Raw genomic sequence first — 19,969 nt, forward strand, 5'->3', positions numbered from 1 at the left:
TCAATTAATTCAGCATAACGAGTACTTTGGGGTAAATCCAATGTTTTGATTGAAGAGGCATCAAAAAACCATATTCCATTAGCATCAACTTTCCACTCTCCATTATAGAAAACGAAAACTTCGGCTGCAAGAAAAATGGGAAACGGGATAATTAATACTGTGAAATGGAAACCCTTCGCGAAACGGGAAGTACTTAGCGAAACGGGAAGTACTTAGCGAAACGGGAAGTATCATCAGATGAAACCCTAAACAACGCAGTGATTCGAAAATGCATAAATGAACAACAATAAACTTGAAATACATAAACTTACCAATTGTTACAGTGCTTGTGCTCGTCGTGGAGCTCATTGAGTGCCGCCGTTGAACTCCGTCGCCGGCGAGATTAAAGAGAAGGAGGAGAAAAGCGGAAGGGAAGAGAGAGAAGAAGAAGAAAAGAAATGAAAAAAAGATGGCCGGATTTTATTATATAGTAAGGGTATTCTGGACTTTTCACAGCGTCTCACTTCGCGAAACGCGAAGTCCCTTCGCGTTACGCGAAAAGGGTAATTTCGTCCAAAAAAAATTAAGTGGTCACCAGATCAATTTCAATTATCTGGTGACCACGGAGGCAATTTCCCTTATTTGTAGGGTCATTTCGTCCAATTTCCCCAAGTTGAAGGCATTTGTCATCTCATTTTATTTATTTATTTGATAATAAATGATTTTGAATGCGTGTTAAATAATTGAGAGTTTTAAATATAACAATATATTGTTCTTCAAATAAAAATTTAGAAAAGGCTTAAATTTGACCAAATATTTAATAGGTCAGACCTTAACTCTTTATTTGTTGTTAAGTGTAATAATTTATAGTTTAGACTATAGAGACAATAGACAAACGGAGTAATAAAGTTTACTAAGTAAACTGAAAAGGAAATTAAATTAATTAATTTATGAAAGGAAAAATAATTAGCATTACTAATCTACAGGCATGTTATATGCTGCAAAAACCTATTATTTCATAATAAGCTGATTAAAATGGCATAAATAAGTAAAAAAAAAAACATGAATCTCAATGGTCCAAAGAGTCTTCACCTTCTATTCTTTTCTTTCTTCCGATGTCATTGCGCATCACTTCTTAGAGTTTATTGAATGTGGTAGGGCTCGTTACAAGATTGATCCAAAGCCAAATGGTGATCTTTTCCTGCTTCCACCTTCACCATATTGTTCATTCCATTTCCTCAACTCGTTCATGCTCGTCGCATCATATGAAACAGAAGGCCCAACCTATTGCATTTTGGGGTCAACAAGATAACTTTAAAAACTAAACAGAAAACAGGAGTTTCACGATGTTGCAATTGTTTGAGAGTAATATAATACCTTGGCCTTGGCCTCGATGAAATCCTCCAAATTGAGTGTTCTTGGTGCAGAAGTAGAATCACTCGTCACACCCTATAGAGAGCAAAAAGGTCATCTCTGAGCTAAGAAGGAACCAAACAAATCTTACAGGGAACTAAGGAAGAAGACACTAAGAAAAGGAATCGCACAAACTTGTATTTTGCACAATCCATCACAAGCACAATCTCAATGGAAAATAGTCTAAGAAAGTTAAAACTGTAAGAATTTTTTTTTTAATATAAGTTTATTTTATGATTAATGATCCAAATTATTTTCGTGATTCTGAACCAGATTCAAGTGTTAATTATTTTAGTTGGATCATGATAGTGTATTTTTTTTATATTATTTTCTAAATCATTGAGAATTTCGGAATACATAATTTTTTTCAGATGGATAGTAATAAAATGTGATATTTTGTCACAATCTAACACAAGCACGATCAAGATGGAAAGTCGTCTAAAAAAGTTAAAACTGAAATATAATTTTTAATATAAGTTTGTTTTATGGTTAATGATCCAAGTTATTTTCGTGATTCTGATCCAGATTCTAATGTTAATTATTTTTAATTGGATCATGATAGTGTATTTTTTGCAAAATTAATTTCTAAATCATTATGAATTTTGGAAAACATTATTTTTTTTTCCGGATGGATAGTAAAATGTGATAAGAAATAGGCTAAGAAAGTTCAGTAGAGGCAGAATTTTACCTTTTTCTCTCCATCTATAATTTCCTGCACAGGCCTATATGCAGCAGCAATGCAAAGGTTCTACAATACAAACAAGTATTATAAGGAAGAAAAAAAGCTGATTAAGCTAATTGTTATAGTCAGCAAATTATTACCTTTAAGTCACTGCCTGAATACCCCTCGGTTGCAGCAGCAAGTTTTTCAAACTGAAATCCCGGTTCTATATTTTCTTTAGCTAAGAATATCTTAAGTATCTTCGCACGGTTGTTAGCATCTGGGAGATTGACATATATCCTGTGAACGAGATAAGAGTATTGAGTTATGTAAACACTTAGAGGTTAAACAAACAGAAGAAGAAGCATTTCTTCTGTACACAAGTATACCTTCTTGGAAGACGTCGAATTACTGCATCATCGAGATCAAAAGGTCTGTTAGTGGCACCAAGAATTAATATTCTCTGGCTATCTTTTGATCTCAGTCCATCCCAAGCAGCCATAAACTCGTTTCTCATTCTTCTGGTTGCTTCATGCTCAAAGGCACCACCACGGGCCCCAAGTAAACTGTCAATCTGTATAAAAGCAGGAGTTGAATATATTAATCATCAAAAATGATAAACGTAATAAAATGTGTTATAAACCACGTAACTTTACGATAGAGAACCCTATTCCATAATATTATTTCTTCAGCCGACGTGACAACAATTATGTAACTCATGATCTTAATCGAAGGACCAACAGATATCAAAAAGGAAAACCATGATAAAAGATTTGTCAACCAACCTCATCAACAAAAACAATTACGGGTGCCAATTTGCTTGCAAATGAGAACAGGGCCTTTGTAAGCTTTTCAGCATCACCAAACCACTGCAACGAAAACACAAATAAAAAGTGTATATATAAGTGCCAGTTATACTGTTATTCTGGAAAACCTCCTTACATGCTAATAATTTTGCTCTTACTAATTACTAAAGCAAGAAGAGTCAATTGATAGATGAGATAAGTTATATGTCATCTAAGTGCCAAAACATGGCCAGCTAGACACGAAACTGACTCAACTATAAATGAAAATAATCAAAGAAACCAAGGCATGGACTTCTAAAAGCATTTGAGAGCTGAATTACAACTTCTTAGATAACGTAGTCTCAAGATTGAAATTTAACCATGAAAAAATAAATACTGAATTTCAGAAGCTTCGGTCTCCATAATAGGCTGTTTTGTTGATCCTGATTCGGAAATTTTTACATTTGCTTCTTTTTTGAAAAATTTTACATTTGTTATGTTTATCAAAAATAACAAAGATCTAGAAAATAATATGGATCATAATCCAAAAAATAATTTGATCTCCATAAAAGAATCCCTATACCAAATGAACCAAAAAAATTACACTATAATTAGGATGAAGCTCAATAAATATTTTTTAAAACAGATGAAGCAACACAAATGACACTATGTTTTGGATCATTATCCAATACATAATTTGGATCATCATTTAAAAAAATTCCTTCCCATATAAAAATTAAAATTTAAAACTTTCAATTTTAAAACGGGATTGTGATTAAACGAACAAAAATTTCCTCTCAAAACAACAGGCAAATAGTTATTTCAATCTCAACCACTCTAGAACAATTCACTCTTGTAAAATTGAAAGCAGACATTACTCGTTATCTAACATATAAACTGAACTATACAAGTACCTTTGATGTAAGAGTTGAGCCAGTTATGCTAATAAAATTTGCCCCCGCTTCAGTTGCAAGTGCTTTAGCAAGAAGGGTTTTCCCAGTTCCAGGAGGCCCAAAAAGCAATATCCCCTTGCAAGGCTGAGAAAATATTCAAACTTAATATATCTTTACTGTTTTAAGCATGTGGGAATGGAAAAGAGAGTAATGAAGTACCCTCAACAAATTCCCATGTGTAAAAAGCTCTGGTCGCCTCATTGGGAGAATGACAAGTTCATCCAAGGCTTGTTTCACTTCCTCAAGGGCACCAACATCATCAAATTTAATCCCAATTTCACCAGGAGGTACAACTGCTGAGACAAAGTTTGTCTCATACTCATCCTTGGCGAGATTCTGCAAATTTTATAAGCACATTTATAAATCTGCATAACTTAAGATGCATTTGCATTACAGATCTGCATAGTCTGTACCTTAAGATTTTGGGCAGGCTTCTTTGTTAATAAATCTTGCTCTTTTAGCCGTGTTATTGCGATCTCGAGGCTACACGAGATGCAGAATATTAATAAGTTTAAGCAGTTGTTCATTGTTATGCGCATTTTCATTCCTTTAATATGCCGATGTACAGCTCTACTTGACCAACTTTAAATGACGATATCTCATTTATATTAACAAATAGATGCGCTGTCAATATAGAATCAGAACAAACAAGATGAGACAGGTATATTTGAGGAAGGAGAATCTACAAACACCAGAATCATGAATGAACTTGAAAAATTCATACATGGTTAGGGTATTTTAAATATTTTAGTAATAAATGGGCTAAATATAATAAGGGCAAGCCCAAGTGATTGAATATTAAGAAGATTGGTACATGTAGAGAACATGCAAAGTGTGAATCAGTGTGGAGGTTATTTTTTCCTAAGTTCTCATCTACTTCTGGAATGTTAATTTCTTTCCATTATATTCTAGTTTTCCGAATTCTTCATTTCAGAAGCATCCTTGAGGTGAATGTACAAGAACATGAGTAATGACAAAAGATGGAGAAAATCATCAAATGACTAATTGTAATCAAACATCATGCAACATGAGGCAGACAAAAAGTTGAATTTAGTTAGATACGGAAACTCATATGAAGAGACAATGAAGTAAAAAAAATGTACTTGCGACGCAAATAAACATTCAGGAATCAAGTAACCACCTCAGGTTGCTTCAAAGAGGTCTGCAATGCTAGAGAATATTTACCTTTCGCGAGGCAGATATAATCGCTCTCCCTTTATTGAAGGCACAGTGCAAGATGATAAGTAGTGATTTTTAGCCCAACCAACAACCTTTTCAGCTTCTGCAGAAAAAAATCATTACAAATAAGCACTGTATTTCTGCAGAGATGGACAAGATAAAAGAACACTTGTTCAGAAAGTAGCTCAAGCCTTCTATATTTTTTTTGTACACAGATTATTTCTTCAATTTATGAGTTAAAAAATCTGATGGATGTCTGTGTACAGACGAAATAATATGTGACTATACTGTCCATTGTCTGTTGCATCCACAAGCTTCAAGAGGACTCAATGTGTGTGTATAGAAAACTGACAAAGGTCACATCAAGGACTTCTGACAAAGGGGTTATATAGAAAACTGTTGCCTTCAAAATTCAATGGGCGGGACAAGGGAGAAAAAGAGACAAAACTTAGACACTTTCAGTGTCTTTTAAGACCTTTGGCATTTGTGCTTGCGTTTGAAATTTGGAATATATTTTGGATTACTTGACCCCAACTCCATTTGGGTTTAATTGTCATTTTACTTGTAATAGTACTAAAGTCCTTTTTGTCCTTTTGTTTTATTGCACCTCTTTTGATGGTGGGCGCAATGCTTTTGTAAGTGCTAGCATAAACCAAGTTAAGACCTTTGCATGAATAAAATGATCAATGTTTTGTTCTTACTTTGCTTGTTCAGTATTATATCATCAGCATGTACATGCAATAGATCCAAGCATGTCAACTCATGTTCTTCAAGGACCTAAAAAAAATGTTCTCTCAATCAGTCTACAGAAGCCTCCAACCTTAGCAAGAAAATGCATATTTTTTATAGCCACTACAGAGAAATTATGTGTGCTTACCTTGTATAGTTCATTTATATTACTTCGAGATATCACAATCCGACTGTCATCCTCAAGCTGTTTATTGAATGTTCTCAAGACGTCTTCCTCCTACATGTCACAGTGTAGATATAAGTCACCAGACTCTGGAAAAGTAAATCTGGAAGACAAAAAAGATATGTACCTTTGGAGGATGTATACTCATCACATTAGGAAAGAGCTTATAAATATCATGATCTGATGATCTCTTCGTGGGTTTCAGTCCCTCGGTAAGCCGTTTCAGAGAAAGAGGCTGAAACAGAAATGTTTTGTTACTAAGTAGTAGATAAAGCCAAATGCAAGTCCATAGCGTTTGTATATGTTCCACCAACTGGAAATTTGTATTTGAAACTACTTATAGTCCTAAATTACGGGACATCAGATACATGACAAGCTTTGTTCAGAAAAATAAGTATTTGTCATGTACAAATTTACATGTTTCTTTTCTATACACAATCGCCCCATTGGGAAACACTTGTATTTATGTTTTTTATCTGAATCTGGATCCAGATACAAAAACGTTAGGAAAATGGAAACTAAATTTAATTAGATTTATTAAAAAAATATTGGTTTTTTCTCATCTGGATCCAGATACAGAAACACAATTTATAGGTGTCACATTACAAACTGAAACCCACAATAACTGGTGGAGATAGCCTAGTTCTAATTATTGAGAAGTTCCTTTCAGCATATTCACAACTCCTCAAATTTTATGTTCAGATACTCATTCATCTGGGTTTTTTATTTTCATAATTATTTCATTTTGCTACAGCAGACAGAAAAAAACTCTGTTAATTGTCATAATGTGGCTAATAAGGCTGATAATATATTCTCCACTTCACCAACCCCAAGAAAAAATAAAGTAATGAAGATTACCAGTTTAGCAAGACGTCCCAAATTCGGAAGTATCATGGTCTGTTGGTTACAATGAAATTAGGTTATACAATATAAATAAAGAAACTGCCTAAAAAATAACCCAACAATATAATAAGAAAGTTAAATCTTACAATTTTCTCTTTCTCCTTGGAATCTGTTTCTGCTTTGTTTTGCCCACATATCAAGACAACGGGTCCTGGTAGATGGTCCAGCATCTCCTGAACCTTGTTAAGGAACTCTTTTCGTCTTGCCTTGGGAACAGCCCTTGAAAGCCACACAGATGAATCTGGGAAATAAACAATAAGAGGTTGTACAGAAGACAGGACCTGCAAATGGAATGAAAATATTATTCAGATACAATTTGGTTGCATTAGGCTTCCGCAAAGCATTGTGGTAAATGAATGTATTTGAACTTGATACCTCATATAGAGCTTCAATAGCAATGTAACATTCTTCAGCCTGAGTTTCTTCATCAAGTTCAATTTCTTTAACTGAGAACATTAGAAAGGAGAAAGAAAACTTAGATACACTGACAAGTAACAATATAATTACACTTCATGGTCTACAGACAAGTATGACATTAGCAAAGACTTTGTTTTACCAGAAAGTGACTAAATGACATTAGCACGAGTCATATCAATGCAACTTATCATGCAATTAAAATATGATAATTGTGATTTCATTGAGCTCTCAAACGTAGAAAATATATATAGATGAGACCAAGACTTATACCATTTAACCAATGCAGTGCTGGTTTTGTCTCATTTGCTTCATCATTATTTTTCCCGTCTACTTCGTCTTTATTTGCACCGAACATAACAGCAACATTATCCCCATCCACCTCATAGACGTCCCCACATTCACCACTAACCAAATCTCTGTAAACATGACAAATTTTGGTGAGAATATTCTGTTTCATTAGCAATAGCATAAAAGTTGTTATCAAAATTCAATGTAAAAGGATTCAATTAGCAAGGCAAATAAACACGTCAAATACACTTGTGGCAGTGACTTTTAAAAAACAAGATATACCAAATGCACCCCACAACATTCCATGGACATTAAAAGTAGATGTATATGAAAACAGTGTCCCTGACACAAGCAGAACCCTACAAAGTGTTCTGGTAACAGATTTATATGTATAAAATGACAAAGAACCAACTTCTAATCAGACTAACAACATTACAGACCTAGCACCACTGACTATCACATGTTATCTCTTCCATGGTTGTCAATTCAATGCTAACATGGAAAACAAATCAGGTTCAGTCAACTATACTCTCTAGCTGAAAATCAAATGGAAATAACCAATGCAAAACGAGCAAGTTAGTTTTGGATAAATCAATACCTGACAAAGCTCCTGTTGTGAAAAAACAAAAGAATTGTAGAAGAATAACATGAGAATAAATTTTTTTACAGCAACAAACAAACAAAATGTGCTGCATCTTCACATAAGTAAATAAATATATAGTCAAATTTGAAGAGGGCGTTACAGGATTCCATGTATTCAACATGTAAAAGAGAAAGCCGAGAAACATATTTCAGAAACTAACAACTTGATTTGGGAATGATGTCTATAGGTTTGTGAATAAGAAGACCTCTATGAGGTAATAATTCATAAACATATAACTTGCCAAATCAAGAAAACACATAACCCGCCACCAATAGAAAAATTATCTTATTAAAGTATAAAGTAAAGATTCATAAAATGTTTAAAACCGCTTAAGAATGTAACATAAAACAATCAAGTCATATAATCAATTCCCTAGCAACTCAAAGACAGTAAGCCTCATTTTTCATATATAAATACCAGCGAACACATGGAGGACATCGGAACTCTTAGAACCTTGATTCCCAAATAATTCCAAGAGAAATCATTTGCAAACATATTACTACATTGAGAAAAAACTGGATGTTTAAACCACTACAACAAACTAATAGAAATTAATCAAGTTCTAATAATACAAATATGAACAGTATCCCCTAGGGAGCATTTGGAAAGTACACCCACGTGTGGAGAACTGGCGACCGAGGTAATCACCTGTTATCAGTACCAAGAGAGAGGGATGGACCAATGTACTTTACTCGATCACCTGATAACAGTCAATGAAAAAAGTAAGCAAAGATTCAAATTCAAATAATTCACTTTGTATGGACATTTAATATTGCAATTAAGATAAATATTCAAAGCCAAAAAACAAAATCAATGAGAAGTTCCACCAAATACAAAAATGAACAACAATGCAAGACAGCAGCACCTACATCTGTTTCAACACCATGCTCTCATAGTCCGAAAAATACTCTGGACAAACTACTGTGAAGAGAACACATGGGGAGAAAAATCTACTTAAACTATCAATGAAGGAGGTCTGGCAGAAACATTAACACTTCTAAAACAGCTCTCAAAAGGACTACTATGGGGTGGGTATTGTCATTTGCTTAAAGAGTCTCTATAGGGATTAGTGAGAGGAAAAATGTGTCAGAACAGGGAAAAGATTGCTGACTATAAAAAGAATAAATTTAGAATTTAATAGGTATCCATTTAAAATGATGGATGTTATCACTCATTCTAAATTATGGCCATTCCCATCAGACTTCCACTCAAGTATTTTGATAGCCATGCATAAGAAACCATTCAACCACAAAAATAAGTCCAATAACTACTTCAGGTTAAGGTGCCATTTTCAGCTACAATGTTCTCTTTGGATTTTCTATACTTTTAAAACAACCTTAACAACAGATCATCTATATCTGACAGAAAACCCATACCAACAACTCAAGTTGGCAAGAATTAAAGGGGAGAAGTCACATGCATTGGACTGAACAACCTGCAAGAACTATGGAATCAAATTATACCTTTTTTAACAAGTCTCTTGGATTCAGGCGACTCATTTGATGGTTCAGAGGAGCTCTCACATTCTCCAGAAACTCTCTGCGAGCAAGCAAATAAGAACAACACTCATATTTCATCCAAAAAATAACATAAGTTAATTTTGAGTTCATCTGTTAAGAAATGGGCTTATACAAGTTTATTTCCTCTTTGCAAGACTCTGTTTTGACTAGAAACTAAGAATCATAAGCTAATCCATTCCTTATCATTGTGGAATTACCCAATCTTTGGTTTCAGGCTATCTTAAGTGATGACAATTGCAAGGATACCTAGATAATTATTCTATTACCCTATATCATTCACTAGCAGTTAGTTGTATATAACCCTTCTGGGTTTATGATGAATGCTTTTAATTGTTCCCAAAAACAGGAAAAAAAAACTACTTCCTATAACAATGGAAATTTCCAGAAGAAGGGATTATACCTTTTCAAACTCTTCAAGGTTGTAAGGGACAAGTTTCTTCAAGGCTTCGGCCGATATATTGACATCAACTTCATCCTCATCAGTGGCATCAGATTTTGCATCACCACTGCTTGTCCACTCTTCTTCGTTGTTTGCCTCGTTCTCATCTTCACCATCAGATTCTGTTTCTTCTTCTGATTCTGCACTGTCATCATCAAGTTCATTTTCCTCACCAAAGTCCTGCTCATAACAACAGCAAACATGTGTATCAAACATTGGCTGCAGTAAAGGAAAGTGACAAAATAATAGAAAAGGTTGTAGGCTTACATAGGGTGCCAAAACATTGCTATCAAGAATGAGCAAGGGGACTTTTAGATCTTGCGCCAATGCTTTAACTAATCTTTCCCTGTAAAGCTCAGTGCCTGCCCCACAGAACTATGACAAATGTAAGCAACTTTTATGGAAATTAATTTACAGAATCTTATACAAAATTACAAATGGTCAACCTGGAACACTCTGCAGAAGTATTCTTCCACTTGAAGAAGAAAGGCCAGCACCATAAGTTGTAGCAACTTTATTATTATTCAAATGAGAAGCAACACATTCTAATAAAAGGTCTTTCGAGTGTTTACTGAAACAATGAGAACAACAGATTAACTTAGCAGAAGAACTGATAATTGATAAAACTAGCAAGTTATGAGAGAACACTTACTGAATGTAGTAAGGAAATGTTGCAAGTGAAACTGTTAGTTTCTCCAAAGGAATAATCCTTCTCAAGAATTCATTTTTAAATTTCTCCCCTCTTGTTAAAATTGGAGATTCTTTTCTTTTACTTTCAATAGCCAACTTCTCGTTATTAAGCCACTCGATCTGATCTTGCTCACCTAGTCGGGCATGCTCATCAGACTTTCTTATATCTTCCTTAACCATATCTTTTTTAATATTTTCCTTCTCCAAATGTGCCCCCACATTGTTAGCATTTCTTCCATCGCCTTCAGAGCTGAACAACCGCAAACAGCTATTCCTCCAGGCAGGAACCACGGAACTAACAGTCCTCAATCCAGAAAATGTGAGCAGAGAGTTGCTTACTGTTGTTGTTGTAGAACTCAAATACCTATCATTGACATAACCTTGAATCCTTGGGCTTTTGACATGCTTTGAAATGCCTTGAATCCATTTTGTGTTTCTACACTTTAATCTCCAAGCATACATTGGAAGTTCTTGAGAGATTGCAGCAGATAATCAGAACAGTGAATTGTTGGATCTTTAAAAAAGCATTCGATGCATTAGGTCGAACGTTTGTTGACTGAATTGAAACAGATGTCGTGTAGAGAGATTCAAACCATGAGTACAACGAACGAGGGCTTAGAGCTTTCTTCTACACACAGAAAGAAAGGCTTGCCCTCCCGTATTGCGTCAAATTGTCAAGTACCAAAGCAAGCTTCTAACCTAAAAAAAATTAAAAGGTTTGTGCTCTTTTTTTTTCTTTTTTTTTTTATTTTGCTTCGTCGCGATTTGACGGTGGGCCTCGACCGCCGAGCCCAGCGACCGCGTGCATTCGAAGTCCAAACCGTCCTAATTTTTTAAACAATAGATTATTTCAACAATAATAACAATTTAGAAAAATAAAATTATATGTTTTCTGATTTATTAAATTATGTGTTAACAAAGTAATTAGTTTTATATTTATATTTATATTAATATTTATTATTTATATTCTTCTTTAGTTAATAATTTTGATATAGATAATAAACTTTAAAAATTTATTAAAGTAATACATGATTGATTTAAAGACTAATAAAAAAATTATAAATTGATGAATAAATTGAAAAGATTGAATTAAAAAATTGAATTTCCAAAATAAATAAATAAATAAAAATAAGTTTAATTCCAGGAAAATCTTTTGCTCGGAAAAATTGAGGTTTGAGAAATTTCAACATTATTTTGCGTATTTTGAACCAATTTTGACCGCTTTAAAATTAATTATAAAAATAATTAATTATAAATATAATTAATTTGGGTTAAATTTTAAATAATCTTTATATTTGTATAATTAAATTAAATTTTGATTTTTTGAAATTTGTTTTTAAATTAATTAAAAATAATTAATTTAAGAGGTTATTTATTTAAAACATAGTCGTCAATTAATTTTTTTAAATCAATAAAAGATGTATGTGTATAAAAGTAGAGTTTTGGTTAGTTTGAAGTTTAGTGATACTCGGGAAAGGATTTTCGCGTTTTATTCACTATACCCGTTTAAAAACGGTTTATATTTTAAAAAGTCTTGACTTTTGAAAATTAGTTATATAACGTTTTATTTTAACCAATTATTCTTTCGATTCAAAAGATGCACAAGTTTTCGTGTTTTTATAATTGTAATAATAATATTTAAATATTAGTACATGTTAATAATGATGATGAGTATAAAGAAATATACCTGAAGAGTATAAGTTTAAACGGCATTAGGGTTTAAAAATAAATCTCAAACGAACATTAATCAAAATATTTTTATGGAAAATATTCCAAATATATTTTGAGATCATTTTCTATTTTTTTGAGATTTTTAGAAAATGGTTTAAAGTCCCAAAATTACAAAAATAATTTTGGAAATTAAAAAATACAACCAAATAGGTCATAGGACAAGTGTCCTCTATCTTGGGTGCATTATTATCGGTTGGGGCTAAAAGCCCTCGATCTTGGATTGGGAGTCCCTCGGTCATGTGTAAGGATTCTTGGTCGAGGTGCGAAAGCCACTAGTCCTAGATTCGAGAGTGCTCGGTCGAGTGCGAGACTCCTCGGTTCTATGTTCGATTTCTCGGTCTGATGTAAAAATTATCGGTCGTACCTCTCGGTCCTGATTGAATAACTTTGGTCCTAGCTGAAAAGCCTCGGTTGGACCTCTTAGTCCTGAGCAAAATTTCTCGATCGAACCTTGTAGACACTCATTTTTGTTCCTCCAGATTTATATTAAAAAAATTGAAAAGAAAATTTGATGAATTATATATATATATATATATATATGTGAGAATAACATAACGTTTATTAATGAGTTTAGTTTAAATAAATAAATTAAACTCATTACTAATTTGGTATTATTTAGATATTTTTAAAATAGAATAATAATTAAGGTAAATGCATCAATTGTTATTAATTATTATTTAATTTTAAAGATATCTTAAAAAATAAATAAAATTCAATACATATATATATATTGATATTATTATTATTTTTTATTTTGTAGAATTGGAAAAAGATAAGCTCAAACGAAACAAGACCAGTTAGAGCAGACTTAATTCGAAAAAGTCCAGACCAAATGAAATAACTCTAGCGAGAAGAAAATAAAAAATGATTATTTCTTTTATTCTCTCATTTATGCCCCTCACTTTCGTCGCCGACTCCTTCCAATTGGAGAGCGAGGCTCTCGCCTCTCTCTAACCTTCTCTCAACTATGTCCGGTGACAAAAGAGGTAGAAGACGGACAGCGAAATTGGGATATTTGGATGCCGAGAAGACTGAGTAGAAGATTCCATGATCTCCGGATGGATCTAGTCTTCCTCGATGCCCGACGAGGAGATCATGTAGAAGATGCCACGATCTTCGACTAGATCTAGTCTTCCCTGATGTCCGCCAAGAAGATCGCATCGAAAAAGGATCTCAACTCTTAAAAGGCCTATAAGAATAATAGATAGAGCCCTTTGAATCTCTAAAGATATCCAGATCGAAGAACACCTCATTATTCTTTCAATTTTTCTTCTTAGAGTGACAAAGAGTGAGAGAATTAGCTAGAATAGAGTGATTTGGGTTAGCTGTTAAGTTATTTGTCTTTTTTAAATAATCACAAAGGTTTTTACAGAGTATCAGATTTAAAGAAATCTTATAGAAGACAAAGAGCTTGAACAACTAACCCAAATGACTTTGTTCTAGCTAACTCCCTCATCCTCTTTCACTTCAAAGAAAAAAATTTAAAAGAATAATGGGGTGTTCTCCGATCTAAATCTCTCTAGAGAATCAAGGGCTCTATCTTCTTCTTATAGGCGTTTGAGAGTTGAGATCTTTCTTCGATGCGATCTTCTCGACGGGCATCGGGAACATTAGATCTAGTCAGAGATTGTGACATCTTCTACTCGGTCTCCTCGGGGGGCATTGAGGAAGACTAGATCCAGCCGAAGATTGTGGCATCTTCTACTCGGTCTTCTCGACAATCGAATATCCCGATTTCGTTGTCCGTCTTCTGCCTCTTTTGTCGTCGGACATTAATTAAAGAAGGTTAGAGCGCTCTCCCTTTGAAAGAGTTGGCAACGAAAGTAAAGGGCGGAAATAAGAGAATAAAGGAAATAATCCTTTTTAATTATCTTCACGCTAGGGTTATTTCATCTGGTCTGGACTTTTTCGGATTAGGTTTGTCCTGTCTTGCTTCGTTTGGGCTTATCTCTTTCCCTTTCTACAAAATAAAAAATAATAATATTATCAATATATATATATATATATTATTTGTTTGGATTTTATTTATTTCCTAAGATATCTTCAAAACTAAACAATAATTAATAACAATGGGTGCATTTACCTTAATTATTATTTTTCTCAACAATGTCCAACGACAAAAAAGGCGAAGACAGGCAACGAAATCGGGATATTCGGATGTCGAGAAGACCGAGTAGAAGATTCCACGATATCTGGATGGATCTAGTCTTCCTCGATGCCTGCCAATGAGATCGGGTAGAAGATGCCACGATCTTCGGCTAGTAATAGTCTTCCCTGATGCCCGCCGACAAAATCGCATCGAAGAACACCCAATTATTATTTCAATTTTTCTTCTTAGAGTGACAGCGAGTGGAAGAGTTAGCTATAATAGAGTGATTTAGGTTAGTTGTTCAAGTTATTTGTCTTCTGTAAGATTTCTTTAAATCTGATACACTGCTAGGGCTCTATCTTCTACTCGATCTCTTCGACGGGCATCGGGGAAGATTAGATCTAGTCAGAGATCGTGATATCTTCTACTCGGTTTTCTCGACAACCGAATATCCCGATTTTGTTTTTCGTCTTCTACTCTTTTGTCGCCAAACATTATTGAGAGAAGGTTAGAGCGCTCTCCCTTTGGAAGGAGTCAGCGACGAAAGTAAGAGGTAGAAATTAGAGAATAAAGGAAAGAATTATTTTATATTATCTCCATGCTAGGATTATTTCATCTGAACTTTTTCAGATTATTCCTAATCTGTCTTGCTTCGTTTGGGTTTATCTTTCATTTTCTATAAAATAAAAATAATAATAATATTATAAATAAATATATTATTTGTTTGTATTTTATTTACTTCATAAAAAACCTTCAAAATTAAACGATAATTAATAACAATTTGTGCATTTACCTTAATTACTGGATCTAGTCTTCCCCGATGCACGTTGAGAAGATCAGATCGAAGAAGAATCTCAACTCTTAAAAGCCTATAAGAATAAGATAGAGCCCCCTTGAATCTCTAGAGAAATTCAGATCAGAGAACACCCCATTATTCTTTCAATTTTTTCTTCTTGGAGTGATAGAGAGTGAGAGAGTTAGCTAGAATAGAATGATTTAGGTTAGTTGTTAAATTATTTATCTTTTGTAAATAATCAAAAAGGTTCTTATAGTGTATCAGATTTAAAAGAATTTTACAGAAGACAAAGAACTTGAACAGTTAACCCAAATCACTTTGTTCTAGCTAACTCTACCACCCTCTTTCACTCCAAAGAGAAAAAATTGAAAGAATAATGAGGTGTTCTCCGATCTGAATCTCTTTAGAGATTCAAGGAGCTATATTTTTTCTTATATGCGTTTGAGAGTTGAGATCCTTCTTCGATGCGATCTTCTCGACGGGCATCGGGAAGACTAGATGTAGTCGGAGATCGTGACATCTTCTACTCGGTCTCCTCGGCAGGCATCGGGGAGGACTAAATCTAGCTAGAAATCGTGGCATCTTCTACTCATCTTCTCGACAAACGAATATTCTGATTTCGATGTTCGTCTTCTGCCTTTTTTGTCATCGGACATTATTGAGAGAAGGTTAGAGCGCTCTCCCTTTGGAAGGAGTCAGCGACGAAAGTAAGGGACGAAAATGATAGAATAAAGCAGTGTTCTAAATGGCGGCCGAGGCGGCCGCCTAGGCGGTAGGCGGTCCAACACCGCTCCGCTTTTACATGAGGCGGTCTGATAATTTAATAATTTAATTGTTTATTATTTTTAATTAATTAATTACTAATATTAATAAAAAAACTCTTTAACTCTCCCAATATTTTTGTTTAAATTTTAAAATGACTTTTTACATTCCAATTTCCAATTCATTTATCATATTCATTTCTCTTCTTTACCGTTATCAATTCATTTCTCTTCTTCTTTTCCATTTCTTGTCTTCTTCTTCGATCATCTATCTCTTCTTCATCCTGTCTACCTCTTCTTCAGCAGCTCGTCTATCTCTTCTTCAGCCCGTCTACCTCTTCTTCAACTCATCTATCTTTCTTCAGGCAGTCTATCTCTTCTTCAGATCGTCTACCTCTTTTTAGGTCAATATATTTTCTTCATTTTATTAATTATTTGAATCTATGTGTAGTATACTTGTTTATTTAGATTTTGCTTTATATTAGGTTATTTGAATGGCGGAAAATGATAAACAGTTAGAAAGTGTTCAAGTGGAATTGAAAAGAAACTCTAAGGATATTGCTTGGGATTATGGAGTGTTATTTTCCAAAGAGAAGCGGGATTGAATCACTTGCAAGTTATGTAAAAAACTTATTAAGGGAGGTGTTCATAGAATGAAGCACCATATTGCTGGCATTGTTGGACAAGTTGAAGCATGTCCTAAAGCATTTGACGATGATAGAAGGAGAGTCAAAGATTTTCTTGAAAAGACTAAGGATAAAAAACGTGCAAATGCTGAAGAGCTAAAAGAAGAGAGAGATGGAGTTAATATAGATATTGAAGATGATTTAGTGAAGACAAATTTTGTAAGGAAAAAGTCTAAGCATCTTGGGCCTATTGATAAGTGGACGTCCACCATTGATCCAACAAAAGTAAGGCAACAGAGTATAAATGATGCACTGAAGTTGAAATTTTCAAATGATGTGCATGCATATCTTGCTAGATGGGTTTATGAGGTCGGGGTTCCCTTCCATTCAATAGACAATTCAAGTTTTCGACAGTTTGTAGAAGCGGTTGGACAATTTGGCCCAGGCTACAAAACTCCAAGTCAGTATCTTCTTAGAGAGCCACTTTTGAAGCAAGAAGTTGAGAACACTAAGTTATCTCTAAAGATAAATGAAGAAAAGTGGTTGAAAAATGGGTGCTCAATAATGACTGAATGCATGGACGGACCGTAAGAGACGGAGTATTATGAACTTATGTGTCAATTGTAAATCAGGCACTTCGTTTTTGGGTTCTATTGAAGAGTCAATGGAAGCTCACACTGGAATTTACATCTTTGAGTACGTGGAAAAGTATATAAATGAAATTGGACCTCAACATGTTGTTCAAGTAGTGACGGACAACGCCACAAACAATATGGCAGCAACTGAGCTTTTGAAGGTAAACAACTTCATATTTTTTAGACTTCTTGTGCGACTCATACAATTAATCTCATGCTTGAAGCAATAGGAAAACTATCAAAGTTTAGTGGAGTGCTAGAGAAAGCAAAAGCTCTAACAATATTTATATATGCACATCATAGAACTTTGGCAATTATGAGGAAATATACTAAGAAAAAGGATATTGTGAGGCCTGGGGTGACTAGATTTGCCACCTCCTTTTTGACATTGGAAAGTCTCAAAGGAAAGAAAGATCAATTGAGACTTATGTTTACATCTGATGAGTGGAGCAAAACAAAATTACGGACTACTGTGAAAGGTAAAGCGGCGGAGGCTACAGTAACAAGCATTTCATTTTGGAATGGGGTTTCTTTGGCTTTGAATGTTTTCACCCCTTTAGTGAAAGTTCTACGTCTTGTTGATGGTGACAAAATACCCTCAATGGCATTTTTATTTGGAGCACTTAAACAAGCCAAGGAAGAGGTCAAACAAAACTTCAAAAAAGAAGAAAATGACATCCCTATTTTGAAGATTGTTGATACAAAGTCCAAGGGTAGACTTGATAGCCCTTTGCATTACACTACTTATTTATTGAATCCATTTTTTTACTTCAAAGATTCAAGCATACATAACGATGTCAATGTTATGAATGAGTTCTTGAATTGTGTTGAGAAAGTTTTTTCTACCGATACGAGTATGCAATCTATCATCTCCAATGTCGAATTGTTGAAGTATATAAGAACAAATCTGGAAATTTTAGTAGGAAAATGGCGATTGCAGCATATGAGAAGGTGAATGTGTATCATGATTTTGATCCGGGTAAATCTCTTATCCAATTATCCTTATTATTATCCATTAACACTTAACATATTATAGGTCACTTTTACCATTTATTCTTTTCCTCTTTATTTTTGAAGTTGGATGGTGGTCCAATTATGGTGGTGACACTCCAAACTTGCAAAGAATGGCAATGAGATTTCTTTCATTGACTAGTAGTTCATCGGGGTGTGAAAGAAATTGGAGCCAATTTGAAGGGGTAGGTATTTTTTATAAATTATAGTTTTATTATTCATTAACTATTATTTTGATTTATAATTTAATAATTGATTAGATACATACTAAGAAGAGGAATAGACTTGAGACATCAAGGTTGAATGATCTAGTATATGTCAAATTCAACGCCAATCTTATGAAGAAGAAAAGTAAAAGAGAAACTGGTGGAGATTTGCTTTTATGTTCTCAAGCTAGTGAAGCTCAAGATTGGCTTGTTGAGGGTGGCGATGAAGATGAGGTCGAGCCAGGTTCAGGACTTACTTGGAAGATGGTGGCAGAGGCTTCAGGGGCAGATGAAGTACTAAGACCAAGGAGGAGTGAAAGGAGAATCACTATTAGAGAACTTGACGAGGATTTAGATACATCAGAAGAGGAACATGAAGAAAATGTTGATTTTGAGTCCGATGATGAGAGAATTATGAATGTAGCTGATGGTGCATACATTGAAGATTTAGAAGATTAATTATGCTTACATACTTATTTTTGTTAAATGTTACTATGTTAGGGAATACTATGTTAGGTAAAATGCCAAAAATGGTAATTATAAAAACATCTTTATTATATTTATATTTAAATTTATTTATATTATATTCAACCGCCTAGGCACCCGAGGCAGTAGGCAGTCACTAACTGCACCGCCGCCGCCTACCGTCGTTTAGAACACTGGAATAAAGAAAGAATCCTTTTTAATTATCTTCACGATAGGGTTATTTCATCTAGACTAGAGTTTTTCGGATTAGGCATGCTCTGTCTTGCTTCGTTTGGGCTTATCTCTTTCCCTTTCTACAAATAAAAAAATATTATCAATATACATGTATATATATTATTTGTTTGGATTTTATTTATTTCCTAAGTTACCTTCGAAATTAAACATTAATTAATAAAATGGGTGCATTTACCTTAATTATTATTTTTCTCAAAAATGTCCAACGACAAAAGAGGCAGAAGACGGACAGTGAAATCGGGATATTTGGATGCCGAGAAGACTGAGTAGAAGATGGCACGATCTCTAGCTAGATCTAGTCTTCCTCAATGCCCGTCGAGGAGATTGGGTAGAAGATGCCATGATCTTTGAATGGATCTAATCTTCCCCGATGCCCGTCGAGAAGATCGCATCGAAGAAGGATCTCAACTCTTAAAGACCTATAAAAATAAGATAGATCCCTTGAATCTCTAGAGAGATCCAGACCGGAGAACATCCCATTATTTTTTCATTTTTTCATTTTTTCTTCTTGGAGTGATAGAGAGTGGGAAAGTTAGTTAGAATAGAGTGATTTGGGTTAACTATTCAAGTCATTTGTCTAAAACTTGTATATTGCTAAAATATCTACACAA

The 19,969-nt window shown here is 34.1% G+C and overlaps 2 protein-coding genes across 2 annotated transcripts; one reads left to right on the top strand and one right to left on the bottom strand.

Moving 5' to 3' along the window:
* Nucleotides 1-900: 900 nt before the first annotated feature.
* On the bottom strand, nt 901-11,462 carry LOC124925464. Its single transcript, XM_047465468.1, has 23 exons — nt 10,746-11,462; nt 10,540-10,664; nt 10,361-10,455; nt 10,055-10,273; nt 9,598-9,673; nt 8,783-8,834; nt 7,474-7,619; nt 7,162-7,232; nt 6,873-7,067; nt 6,742-6,780; nt 6,011-6,118; nt 5,848-5,937; nt 5,672-5,747; nt 4,977-5,073; nt 4,205-4,274; nt 3,951-4,127; nt 3,753-3,875; nt 2,839-2,922; nt 2,443-2,627; nt 2,215-2,353; nt 2,081-2,140; nt 1,357-1,428; nt 901-1,263 (listed from the first exon to the last, which is right to left on the bottom strand). Exons 1-23 carry the CDS (start codon nt 11,243-11,245, stop codon nt 1,144-1,146), a joined length of 2,919 nt encoding a protein of 972 aa, XP_047321424.1. The 5' UTR covers nt 11,246-11,462; the 3' UTR covers nt 901-1,143.
* Nucleotides 11,463-17,390: 5,928 nt separating this feature from the next.
* LOC124925276 lies at nt 17,391-19,097 on the top strand. The gene is made up of 5 exons (XM_047465245.1): nt 17,391-17,582; nt 17,666-18,134; nt 18,314-18,400; nt 18,499-18,617; nt 18,693-19,097. Exons 1-5 carry the CDS (start codon nt 17,391-17,393, stop codon nt 19,095-19,097), a joined length of 1,272 nt encoding a protein of 423 aa, XP_047321201.1.
* Nucleotides 19,098-19,969: the final 872 nt, after the last annotated feature.

Source organism: Impatiens glandulifera, chromosome 2, assembly GCF_907164915.1.
Source record: "Impatiens glandulifera chromosome 2, dImpGla2.1, whole genome shotgun sequence".
NCBI lineage: Eukaryota > Viridiplantae > Streptophyta > Magnoliopsida > Ericales > Balsaminaceae > Impatiens > Impatiens glandulifera.